Source organism: Coffea eugenioides, chromosome 2 (assembly GCF_003713205.1).
Source record: "Coffea eugenioides isolate CCC68of chromosome 2, Ceug_1.0, whole genome shotgun sequence".
Classification (NCBI taxonomy): Eukaryota; Viridiplantae; Streptophyta; class Magnoliopsida; order Gentianales; family Rubiaceae; genus Coffea; species Coffea eugenioides.
The window spans coordinates 14,647,030-14,659,452 of record NC_040036.1 but is presented as its reverse complement, the minus strand read 5'-3'; the positions used below and the strand labels follow the sequence as shown (position 1 = coordinate 14,659,452).

General features: G+C 35.0%; 1 protein-coding gene and 3 non-coding genes across 4 annotated transcripts; all 4 read left to right on the top strand.

Annotated features, from left to right (window-relative positions):
* Positions 1-1,086: 1,086 nt before the first annotated feature.
* On the top strand, positions 1,087-4,960 carry LOC113762595 (transcription factor bHLH30-like). The gene is made up of 2 exons (XM_027306110.1): positions 1,087-2,173; positions 4,160-4,960. Exons 1-2 carry the CDS (start codon positions 1,850-1,852, stop codon positions 4,637-4,639), a joined length of 804 nt encoding a protein of 267 aa, XP_027161911.1. The 5' UTR covers positions 1,087-1,849; the 3' UTR covers positions 4,640-4,960.
* Positions 4,961-5,524: 564 nt separating this feature from the next.
* Positions 5,525-5,595, top strand: TRNAG-GCC. Its single transcript has one exon. It is a non-coding gene; the product is annotated as a tRNA-Gly (tRNA).
* A 125-nt stretch (positions 5,596-5,720) lies between these two features.
* Positions 5,721-5,791, top strand: TRNAG-GCC. Its single transcript has one exon. It is a non-coding gene; the product is annotated as a tRNA-Gly (tRNA).
* A 124-nt stretch (positions 5,792-5,915) lies between these two features.
* Positions 5,916-5,986, top strand: TRNAG-GCC. The gene has a single exon. It is a non-coding gene; the product is annotated as a tRNA-Gly (tRNA).
* The last annotated feature ends 6,437 nt before the right edge of the window (positions 5,987-12,423 follow it).

The window sequence follows — 12,423 nt, the reverse complement described above, 5'->3', positions numbered from 1 at the left end:
TTCAGGAGAAATTTCTAAAATTATCTCATCATTTTAATAGAATTATAACCATCACCATTAATCTTCTATATACTAATAGTGTATATACTTTCATTAAATGCATGACATATAATTCGAATTTGAATTTGAACATCAAATTTTACATATGTATCGTATATCCAATCGTAATAATATATACACCGTCGATGTATATAAAATTTACTCATGTTTTAATAATGTATGTGAATATAAGTTGCTTAATGAAGACAATAATCTATTTTTCAATTCTTGAAAGCTATTGAAGGAGTTTTAACTTTTAAAGCCCACCGTGGCTCACATGCCTAACGAGCAAGTTTGTTTATTTTTGGGTAGGAGGACTAGATTGCGCGGTAAAGTGAAAAGAATTATAAATAAAAAATTCTCGATTCAAAACTTTTCACTTAAAAAAAAAGAGTTTGTTTATTTTCTCACATCTTTTACCTCTTTTTTTCTTTTTCTTTTTCTTTTAACCAATCATCACCTTAATCGTGTGGCAATATTTTACATATGCAGCATAAATACATGAAACATAACTTGTATTCCAATTTGAAAACCTTCTTCCTTTTCTTTTACCCTCGTATATATGCACAGACTTAGAACCTATCACCTAAACAAATATTTGACAAGTCAAAATTGAAAAAAAAATAATCTTTTGTCAAGAATTCATTTTTCTATTTTTGGATAAAAAGGCAACTCTAAAGCCTTTTAAGAAAAAGAGGGATGAAAATTTGAAAGTTAAACTAATGATCTTGTACTCTTTAATTAATATCTCGACTAATCGAGTTGGGTTTAAGGGAGTGGAGACAATACAATTTTCTTGTGCCTTTTTTGTTCGATTATTATACGTATTATATATTTTTTTGTACATTATATTATATTAGTATATTAAATATACGTAAAAAAATATTTTATTCACCTACATTAACTTTTTGCCCAGCCTGAATTCGTAACACAATAATTTATGAAAATAAAACAACCGCTCTGACCTTCCCCATCTATAAATTACCCTTTTCCCAACTCTCCACAAACTAACTACTTCTACGAAGTAGACTACAAATCCGTTGGATTTGTCTCTTCATATACACGTGGTATACTCTACTTTGGGTAGAAAATTCTGGGTTGAGTTTGTTGGTTTTGGATTCTTTTCTTTGTATTTTCATCGATTCTCTCAACTGGGTCATAAACATTCAAACAAAAAAGTTCATCGAAATGCTCCAATTCAAGATCATAAAGAAGAAAATGTGGATGTTTCCTTGCTGCTGATATATTATCTATTTTACCCCAAAACTCAGCCCCCCACAAATTTGTCTTCTTCTTTCTCCTAGATGGAAGTTATGATTTTAACATTGGACTCAGGTTCAGGCTCAACTACCAGCTGCCGCAGCTTCTCCCGAGTGCTTTCTCTCTGGTTTGCTCCTCCCACTCGCCCTCCTGGCCTTGATCCTTAGATATTAGTTTTAGTACGTCAATCACCCAAAAACACACACAAGAACACACAATTGTTGTAACTTTGTGTTGTTAGGAGGTGAAATCCAAAAGGGTTGGTGAATAGATGAGAAGTCGATGCTAGTGATATACAATTCTTCTTGTTGTAGAAGAAAAGATTGATATTTGTTCATTTTGTTGGAATTCCAAAAACTGAATCTTGGAATTTGATCAAAATAAGGCCTTGCTGTTGAAATCATATATTAGCACACACACTGGTTTGTGTAGTTTCTTGTGCGTTTCTTGAACCAAATAGCTCAAAGTTCTGGTTTTTTGAGGCAGAAATTATATATTTCACTAGCATATACGCCTATCTAGTGCTTGTGCTGGGAGTAGACTTTAGAGCATGAGCTTGTATTCTGAAGCTCCAGTTAAAAGAAGTACTATTGGTGAAGATTGTGCAAGGCAGTTTGATCAGTTTCCAGGAGATATAGGTGGGATTGGTGGGAATTTGGGAAGTAAGTCTATGTCGGGATCACAATCCTTGGTGTTGGATGGTGAGAGAGGGGAGTTAGTGAAGTCCTGTGAGAGAGTAGGGAAGAAAGGTGAGACATCGGAAGCTAAAACTATCGCAGCTTTGAAAAGCCACAGTGAGGCAGAAAGGCGGAGAAGAGAGAGGATTAACGCTCATCTGGCAACGCTTCGTGGCCTTGTCCCTCCTAATGAAAAGGTTAGCACCAGTTCTTTCGCAATATACTTTTGAATAATGGTTCCAATTGGTCTTTAATTTATGATATTTTCGTTTGGTTTTGAAATAAGCAGCTTGGATGATGTCTGCATTCCGTTAATATTACCATCAGAAGTTTAAGATTCTATTGTCAGATCTTTTTAGTTCATCTTTACTCTGCTTAATATTCACAGATCGATGATATTGGTAGTTGATTCTGGTTCTTGATTGTTATCATCAGTTTGTTAAGATCATGAACTGATGGCATCATATCTGAAGTTAATTTGCAGACTCTCGTAAATCTTAGTTTGGAAAATCTGACTTCTATGTGTGTATGTGCTTCCATTATGGCCCAATTCCAATCCATCATAGCATGACCTATCCAGTTTGAATACCATCTTCATTTGGTGTTTATTCTCTGCCATAATGTATAGGCAAGTACAGTCATACCTGTAATGTTTTGGTAACTGTTACAACATCCGCAAATACAGAGCAGAGAAAGTTGACTTTGATGAAACTAGTCGGTTAATCATGCTTCTCAGTTAGAAAAAATAATTATGATGATAACAGTCTTTAACCAGAATTTATAAATGTTAGACAGCGATGTTTGAGATTATGCAAGGTTGTGGCCAAAATTTATCTCCTTTTCTCAGATCTTTTTTAGAAAACGAATTGTGAAATTGTTAGCGCCTTGAACTACCAAGGGCTGTCTGGGAAGGGCCTTTCCTTAGCAGGAAGATAAGTTCTTATGTACAGCTTTTATAAGCTGTAGAAGTTCTCTAAATATTGTTGTGCCTAACTGAAAAATATATAGCGTTTTTTAATATCAAACTTTAAGTTAGGCAGCTGAGTATAAACAAGTATCTGATTGGTTGCTAGGGTGATATCAGCTGGTGTGACATAGTTTCTTGACTAATTTATTTTTGTATGGCTTGCATGCATCTACTTTGACTTCATAAAAGGATAGTTAAATGTATTATGGCAATAATTACTGAACATTGTCATCTTCACGGCTTCAAACCTATTGTCATGTACAAGCAGCTTTCACATTGTCTTTCATAGCTGAAAATTTTGACTTGATAAAGCCGCCTAACTTATTAATTACTTGTTTCATTCAATCATGTCCAGAGAAGTATGGAGCTATTACCTTGCTCTTGTTTACTGCTTCCAAATTTTGTCCATTTGTACAGCTTAGACTAGGTGAAAGACGGTAGATATTAGCTCATCAAATAAGCCAACTAATCAGCTTTTACCTGCTTGCTAATCTTATTTAATGCTCTGTATTTGTTTAATAAGACAAGTTGACTTTTGTAATTTTGAAACATGTGGTGAAATCACATATGTAAACAGGATATTTTCACTATTTCTTGGCTTAATTCTGAAAGAAAACCATAAACTAAAAATACACCGTAGAATTGGCTGAACACAGCAACCCAATATTTTTTGTACTATTGCCAGGGTCGCTATAACCACAAGATACTGAGCTAGATCTCTAATTCCCCCACCTATCGAGGACAAAAGTACCCTCTAGAAAAAAAAAATAAAATAAGAGAATCATATCAATGAAGGTTCTTTCTATTCTTAAGGATCTGGACCCTTCACTTGTAGTCTTGTGTGAATGAAGCTAGTAATGTTTTCAATGTCTATATTGTTGGATTTGGGTACCCTTGAATTGATAAGGATTGAGGATTTTGGTAGAGTTAATACATGAGAAAGATTAAGCTTTTTCAGAAAACACACCAGAACTCAATAAGCAAATCTCTTGTGCGCTCGATTTTGGCTGCTGAGATTGCAAGAATATTCCTTCTGGATATATACCAATCGAATAGAAGCACTAAATTTAAGAATGATCCGGTCCTTGTTAGTTTGTGATTGGCAGTGCTTGTATTCCATTTCTTAGTGTTCCTGCTAATTTGTCCCATCAAGTGTAGTTGTTTTGTATACAAAAGTATTTCTAGCTAAGGTCTGACTTAAATAGTTGGTTTGCAGATGGACAAGGCAACGCTACTGGCCGAAGTTATTAGCCAAGTGAAGCAACTGCAGAAAACAACAACACAAATTAGTCAAAGTTTCTGCATTCCACTGGACTCGGATGAAGTTAGAGTTGAGCAGCTTGATGAGATATCAGTAGAAGGAACTTTTAATTTCAAGGCATCTCTGTGCTGCGATTATAGGCCTGGCCTCCTGTCTGATTTGAAGAAGGCAATTGGATCTCTTCCTCTGACTTTGATGAGGTCAGAAATCTCGACCTTGGGAGGCCGCCTGATGAATGTATTATTCTTCACCAGCAGCAGAAGAGGGGACATTGGCAGTGCAGAGGATCGCAAACAGCTCGTGAACTCTGTCCACCAGGCTTTGAGTTCTATCTTGGATAAGTTTGCTGAATCGACAGACTGTTTGCCGCAAACAATGTACTCGAACAAGAGGCAAAGGGTTTCTTACTTTGTGTCTTCATGCTCATCATCGTGAAAGTTATAATGCTGCTGTGATATTATTACTATTACTGTTAAGCTCATGCTAGCATATGTTGGCCTGATGCTCTATACATACAAGTATACCTTGAGGACCTTTTTTAGCCTTAAGATGTATGTCTATCAGTAGTATAATGCTGGTCTGTTATATACAACACCAGCACCTTAGTGTGTGAGATCCAGCTCAATTGGAAGAGAAAAGAAACGGAAGGAAATAATTTGAGATAAATGTAAAAGAGGACAGGATGAAGAAGAGTTGCTTTTGCTGCTAAGTGTATGATGTAAATACCAATTGCTAATGGAAGTTTACTATAATGGTTTGCACTAAACCTCCTGTATTTAGCTTTCCATCAAACCCTGAATTTATTTTATCATTAATTTGCCTCTGAAGACTGATAATTAACAATCATGATTAACTTCTCCATTTGAGAATATGGATGAAAGAAAGAAACATATCTTTCCTGCACAAGAGGATTGCTTGAACCAATTTGCTTCTGTTCTTTTCTCCATTTTCTTCTCCATGCTAATGCGCAGCACTTCCTTGTTCAACTGCCTGTGCACTGAAAAGAAAAATCAATTTGTTCCACCGAAAGAAGTGTGAAATTTTAACTAAAAAAAATAGTAAAATGCTAAACAATCTGTGGTTTTGCAACCAAATTCATAATACAGGCTACAAGTACTCTCTGTAATAAAATATTTTATTAAGAAATAAACTAAAGGAAAATCATAGCCGTGTCTAAGTTTCAAGAAATATTGCATATTAGATACTTATATTTAGCCACCAACTAATTTCATCAAAGTTTCTTCAAAATAGGAGATTCATTGTAGTATGAAACAAATTTATTACATTGTCCATTTTATGAAAGACACTTACAAACATGACGCACCAGTGGTCTAGTGGTAGAATAGTACCCTGCCACGGTACAGACCCGGGTTCGATTCCCGGCTGGTGCATGTCTTTTTGGGTTTAGGGCCTCTGGCTTATTCTTCTTCTTTGCCTCTGCTGGGTTATATTTCTACTCTCTTTTGCAAGAAACAAGGGGCTGCGAACCTACATTACTGATACTTACCCACATGAAGCACCAGTGGTCTAGTGGTAGAATAGTACCCTGCCACGGTACAGACCCGGGTTCGATTCCCGGCTGGTGCATGTCTTTTTGGGCTTAGGGCCTCTGGCTTATTCTTCTTCTTTGTCTCTGCTGGGTTATATTTCTACTCTCTTTTGCAAGAAACAAGGAGCTCCGATCTACAATAATGATACTAACCCACATGAAGCACCAGTGGTCTAGTGGTAGAATAGTACCCTGCCACGGTACAGACCCGGGTTCGATTCCCGGCTAGTGCATGTCTTTTTGGGCGTCGGGCCTCTGGCTTGTTCTTCGTCTATGCTGGGTTATATTGCTAGTCTCCTTTGCAAGAAACAAGGGGCTCCGAACCTACTGACATGAACTCTCACTACTTGGGTATGAGATCTGAATTTGATACCTTTGACCTATGGCTATGAGTCATCATCCTTCTCTCATATTGTTTTTAGAGCTTTTATACAAATCCTGATTTACTAAAATAGTTCGGTTATCAGGAATTTCCAAGAAAATAAATTCTGCAAATGCACCCTCAAATATTTGATTTATGAAGAGAGAGGAATTATGGGTTATTCACACCTCGTATTTGTTTTATTTGAGTACACCAAATAATACTTTTCGGATTTCAATAAGAATCATTAAAATTTAAAAGTGTTCCTCATAACAAATAAACGAAATTGAGCCATTTCTATACATCATGGCCCTAATCGCACTCCTTTCTTTCTTTCTTTATTCTTTCTTTTTACTAGATTTTTCATTCTGAAATGTATAGAAATTTCACAGCTTTAAAATTTAAAGTCCTAAAGCATTTGATGAATTGGATGGTACGAGAGAAAAGAATATAAATGAGAGGTCCCGAACTCCCGAATTTAGACTTCCTGCTTACACTTAAAAAAATATATCCTAAGGCACTCTTGTGGGGGAAAAGGGATCAACCCCTAGATGGTTGCCACTCGCCATGCATGGAGGTATGAGACGAGCCATTGGGTTTGTTTAGATAGAGTATTATTTAAAATATTATTTAGAATAATTACTGTATCACTTTTTATGATGTGATGTATGCGAGATAAAAAGATGATTGAAAATATAAAAAGGTAGGTTGAGAAATGTATTTATAATACAAGTAAAATATTTTTTGAGATAATTTGCTATCTAAACATACCCACTGTGGCTTTGAGAACGCAAGTACCCATATTAGAAACTCTCAGTTGGGTCATATAGCATTAACTTGGGAGGGCTAGCCTTTGATTTTCAAAGTCCAGGTCAAACACGAACTCTGGTTGATCATCTACTACAACTAATCCATTTGCATGAAAACTGAGAAGACATCTTTCACACTTTCCTCTTCTCTGTGCCAGTTTTGTGGATGTCTAATCTGAAGGGCTTTTCATGATTGTCATGTCTCTATTCCAACTTTCAAACTCTCCCAATTTCTCTTCCCTTTGTAACATTCGAAGTTTCTCTTCAACTGAGAATTATTAAAAAGTATGGAGCTACACGAGTAATTTCCAGTGCATTAGCACTTTCTTTATTTCTCTTTTTTTTTTTTCAAGTTCATTAACACGGTATGTAGAAGATAGTATATTCGTTCTTGCATGATAGTTTTAAACTTATGTCTTCCAATAAGGTTTTTTCCCCTTTCCTCAAAGATTAAATGCAGAATTTCAAGCTCACTAACATAGTATTTAGAAGATGAAATCTTTGTTCTTGCACGATAGTTCTAAACTTATTTCTTCGAACAAAGTAATTTACGGTTCTTTTTTTTTTTTTTTTGGGGTTTATGAGATTTAATACATAAGTTGATTGCACTAATAGCATAACCAAGTACTAACATTTTCCCTTGTACGATAAAACGCAGTCCATGTACCCTATCTCTCCACCAACCATAACGATATCAACGCACTCAAAATTCTAGTAAACAAGGAATTTTCTAGCCACTACAATAGTTAAAGAATTTCAATGATTGAAATTTAAGAAATAATTGTATACACTAACAACAAATAGGAAAAATTCATAAAACATCATTTTCAATTGCAAAAGTGGCTCCTTCCATCCAATTAAAATTATACGCTCCATGTTGGTAATGCTAAGGTTAGTTGTGGAGGTTAAAGCGTAAGCCTCTAATCCAAACATGTCAACTTCGCCTAGAGTGTCTAGTGGAGGGTCCAATTTGAGTTCCTTTTTCATACGCTAGCATTGCGTTTTTCAGACCATACCATAGGTAGCTTTAAGGATCAAGGGCACCTGTGATTGCCATTTTGTAGCTCAGATTGAGCGACATCAGGTGGTCTGATTCGATTTGAGTCGTTCATTTTAAATTTTTAATTGTTAAAAGAAAAATTTTATTTTCGTTTTAACATTTGCAAATCCAAATATTGACCCTTTGGTCCAATTTAGGCCATCAATTGTTCCACGCGATTGCCAAAAAAAAACTGCTCCTCAGGTTTAGCACTACGTGTCAAAATTTTGGTGACATAACTTTAGATGTGAGACCAAATGAACTGCCAATGGAAAGATCTGTAGGGTTATCTGGCCACGCTGGAAATTTGTACAGTACAGCAGCATTTCCCCCCTACAGGGAAACTACTTGAAGATTGATATTGCAGTCCCTCAAAAGGGAAAAGAAAGGAATGATATAAAACTTTATAAACTATTTAATTATTAGTTCTTCACAACTTATATATGTGTACGTTTATATTTACGTATATGTGTACTGCAATACAATACAAAAATAATCTTGTCCTGAATTGTTTTTTTTTTTTTACCTAATTGATATCTTATAAAAAATGGATGAACAAGTTGGTTGAAGTAATTCCTCAATATAAATAAAACAGCAATTTCATTATTCTTCATCTTATTTTTTTTTTTATTTTCCTTTTTATCTCTTAGTGATCTCAACTGTCCCTTTATTTTATGGCTTTCCCTCTCTCAACTCCCTACCCAACGACCACAAAACCATAAAGGGCAAAAAAAAGTTAGAATCCGAGAATAGGATTATGAAACAATATAGCCTCCAACAATCGCGTATTTTGATAACAATAGACCATGAATAGTAATAGATAATTGTACGTTACTAAATTAATTTGATTTACCTCTGACAATAAAACACAAATGAAAATTATCAATGATCAGGTGGGTTTGGATCAAGACTCCTTAATAATTGGCTGTTCTGATATCCCATTAGGCCAATCTTCTATTTGTGGAAGTACACCTCGAAAAAGCACCAAGTACCACATGTGTTATCATCAACCACAAACCATATGGTAGATGAGGCACGCCAGCAGGCAACTATTCTAATTTCTACATGTGGAAGAATTAGACCCGACGGCTGAAAATGGAAAGAAAGGCATGATTGAGTGGAAATCCAAGATGGAAATTACCAGCCATTAGATATAGGAAAGGCCATCAAATTGCAGTTCCACTGAAAATTATCAACAAATTGGAATAGAGTCATTCTTAGTGATCGAGTAGTGCATCATATATGGTGCTCTTTGATGTCCTGTGATAGGCATGGCTGGTCAATTAAATGCTAAGGATGAGGTTAACTTCTCTGTTATCGACTTTCCGAGGTTGTTTCCTAGGAACAAGAATGGAATTTGTTGGATAGTGCTGAAAATAGCTATGTAATGCTGTTCTGAATTTTAGCAATATAGCAAGTGATTTCTTTTTCCGCTTTAATGCTTAGATTGCATAACTTTTTCTAGCTGCAAAGAAGCATATTCAACAAACGTGTTTGAAGCAGGAAAAGAAGAGAAGCATGAGCGTATATGGTCAGTTAACATGTTTGAAAAAACTAGAGAAATGTCAAGAGGCATAATTGCTCCTTTTCAAATGTAAGAATTAGAATAAGACTTTGCTTAATAATGCTTTAGGGAATTCATTTAAAGAAGCCCAAAGTTTTACCTTCAAAAGTTTGTAGCAAACAGTTTTATGTTTTGTACCCCTAGCTGGTTGTTTTCTTTGAGAAAGGCAAATAACCCTTACCAAAGATATGTCACTTTAATAAAAGAGGTTATTCTGAACCCTAACCTAAGTGATTTTTGCGCTAATTTTCACAGACCTTCAAACTACTTAACCATTATATTGATTAAAAAACCGTTAAGAAATTAGAATCAAACTAGAAAAGGTTTCGGAACCCTTAACAACGGAATTACTACTAGCTAATAGGTCATCCCCCAGTTCTCATTACATTTTTTTTATTTGTGCTATTCAAATTACAGAGTTCGTAGAACAAATAAAAACAAGGGAACATCAAAGTACTTGACATAAATGGTTTGCCACTTGAATCAGGAGCAAATTTGTTCCATTCTCCTTTATATATATTTCATGTTCGAACACGTATGGTCATGTTTCTGCTGCGTCATTGTAATACGATGCAAGTTTTTTTTTTTCCGGTTTCTGCTCCTTTTGTCTGTTCTAAAATCTATACTCTACATATGTGAGACAAATTGATTCAGTAGTTAATTAATGAGCTTTAAATGTATCAACTATTTCATGTACAGATGGTAGAGAGAACATGTATTTTTCTACTTTTGCAATGTTTCTCTCGATTTGAATGCTTTTCCTAGTTCGAATTACTCATTAGTCATGCAGCCGGAACGTTTTCTTGTCCAAGGACTAAGGATGGTATCTTTAGATGCTGCAAAAAAAAAAAAAAAGGATGATCTTATTGAGAGTTTGTTTGGAAGATAGTGGTCCATTTGGATGGGAGATTACTTGAAAAAAGTATGTATTTATCATGTAAGCAGAACAAAATTTGATAATTTTTTTTTTGCAAATCTTGATAACCAAACAGACTCGGTGAAACTGTGGAACGACACAGTAATTCAGTTCAGAATGAGTTTTTTCTACCCGGGTATTTGACAACTTTTAGGTTTCTTTCATTTGTCAATTACTAGGAGGAGAGGAATGAAAGGAGAAATTGAGAAGGAAAAAGGATAAAAGTAAACTTCTATTACGAATGAGGGGCAAATACTCTTTACAGCACGTCATGTGGACTTCTATAGAGAAGGGAGGTTATGTAAGAAAGTAGTGTGAAAGAAAGTGAAGCAAAAGAAAGAAAAAATTGCACTTTCTTGTTTGTGTTATTTGACAAGAAAACTTTGTTGAAAAATTTATGGTCTAACTAATAACTTTTTATTCAAAATCTTGTAAATATTGCAAAACACGAATACTAGAAAATGAGAAAAAGTGCTAGAACAATTTTCAACTGTCTAGCTAAACAAACAAACACAAAGGAAAAAAATGACCAATTTATCATCATTTTCTCTCACTTTTCTTTACAAACCAACACTCTCAAGGTTTTAGAGTATGCGAAGCAAAACATGGCACAAAGTAAACCCTAGAAGCATTCGTAGGTAAAGTCTAAATAACCCTTGAGTATAATTCTTCCCATTAATGCAACTAGGCTTCGAGAGATTTACCAGGGTACCTTTGAGAACTACCATAAACAATGCACAGGGAAAATCTATACTTCAATCGAGCTATTATATCAAGCCTGAATTTCACAACATAAGTCTCTCCCAACACATTAAAGTACAATCCCAAGATTTCACACTTGTCTGAATCCAGCAATGTGGAAGGTCGGCTACCGGCACTAATTACTTGAAATTATACACCGAATTTCTAGGAACATAGAACAAGATGCACCCTGCAGATTCCATCTTGCAATCAATGTTCATCAAAGCAATAGATAGACCTATCTGATCAACAACTAAGATTCAAGATTCACAAATCTTGGTTTGTGATTGAGGAACAACCATGGTGGGGTGCCCTTCAACTTAGGGAGACAATTCAGGAATAGTCCACAAATACTGCATTAAAATGTACTATTACTTAAATTAATTGCCAAAATGAACAGTTAGGTATTTATCCTATCCTTAGCTTCCGTCTACATCTGTATACCATGGTCCCAAAAGTTAGGTTCCCCTCCAAATAACTGAATTAACAACCATTTATTCATTAGCCTTCATTTGAGAGTTGAAAACTTGGCATCTAACTTCCATAGAGTATTTTAGGTCATCCCTCACTAATTCCCCTAGGAAAATTTTCACATAAGCATGCTTCATATCCACACAAGCTTTAACTAATTGTGCCATGCCATGATATTCACTAATTCCCCTAAGAATTTCCTGATACTGTTCTAAGATTGAATCAGCGATAGTAATAACATGTTATCGTATTTGATAGTATAAAGGAAACACTACTGTCACACTTTATCCCTACTCTATTATTCGCATTTTAGACAAAGGTGGAATTGTGACGTTGGAACCTTACATTAAAATGGGTGATAGTTTAATAGGTAAATTAATGATCTAGATGGTGAAAATTCGTCTCATGTCTTGAAAAATATGTATTTGTTAGTTGTCATAACTGATATTTAGGTATTTGCGTCAAAAGAAACTTGTAAAAGATTACCTGTAGGCAATAAGGGTTAGGTTATTGACGTCAGATGGGTCCAGAGAAAAAAAAAAGGAACAAATAAAGAAGGATAAACATACACACACATTGGAGAAACCAAATGGAAAAATCAACAAAAACACTAGGGCAATTTTGGGATATCAAGAAACTAAGACCAAGGATAGGGGCGGTTGAAAATTTTGGTACAATTATCTGCTTGTTGTATTATTTATTATACAATATGGTGTATTTTTATATACTTTTATTGTACTTATAAATTTTAGACCTGCACACTAACTCA

What these genes read in the sequence shown, in the direction of transcription:
- LOC113762595 (XM_027306110.1), top strand. Translation starts at nt 1,850, where the DNA reads ATGAGCTTGTATTCTGAAGCTCCAGTTAAAAGAAGTACTATTGGTGAA. An exon ending in TTGTCCCTCCTAATGAAAAG is followed by an intron (nt 2,174 to 4,159) that starts GTTAGCACCAGT and finishes GTTGGTTTGCAG; the next exon opens with ATGGACAAGGCAACGCTACT.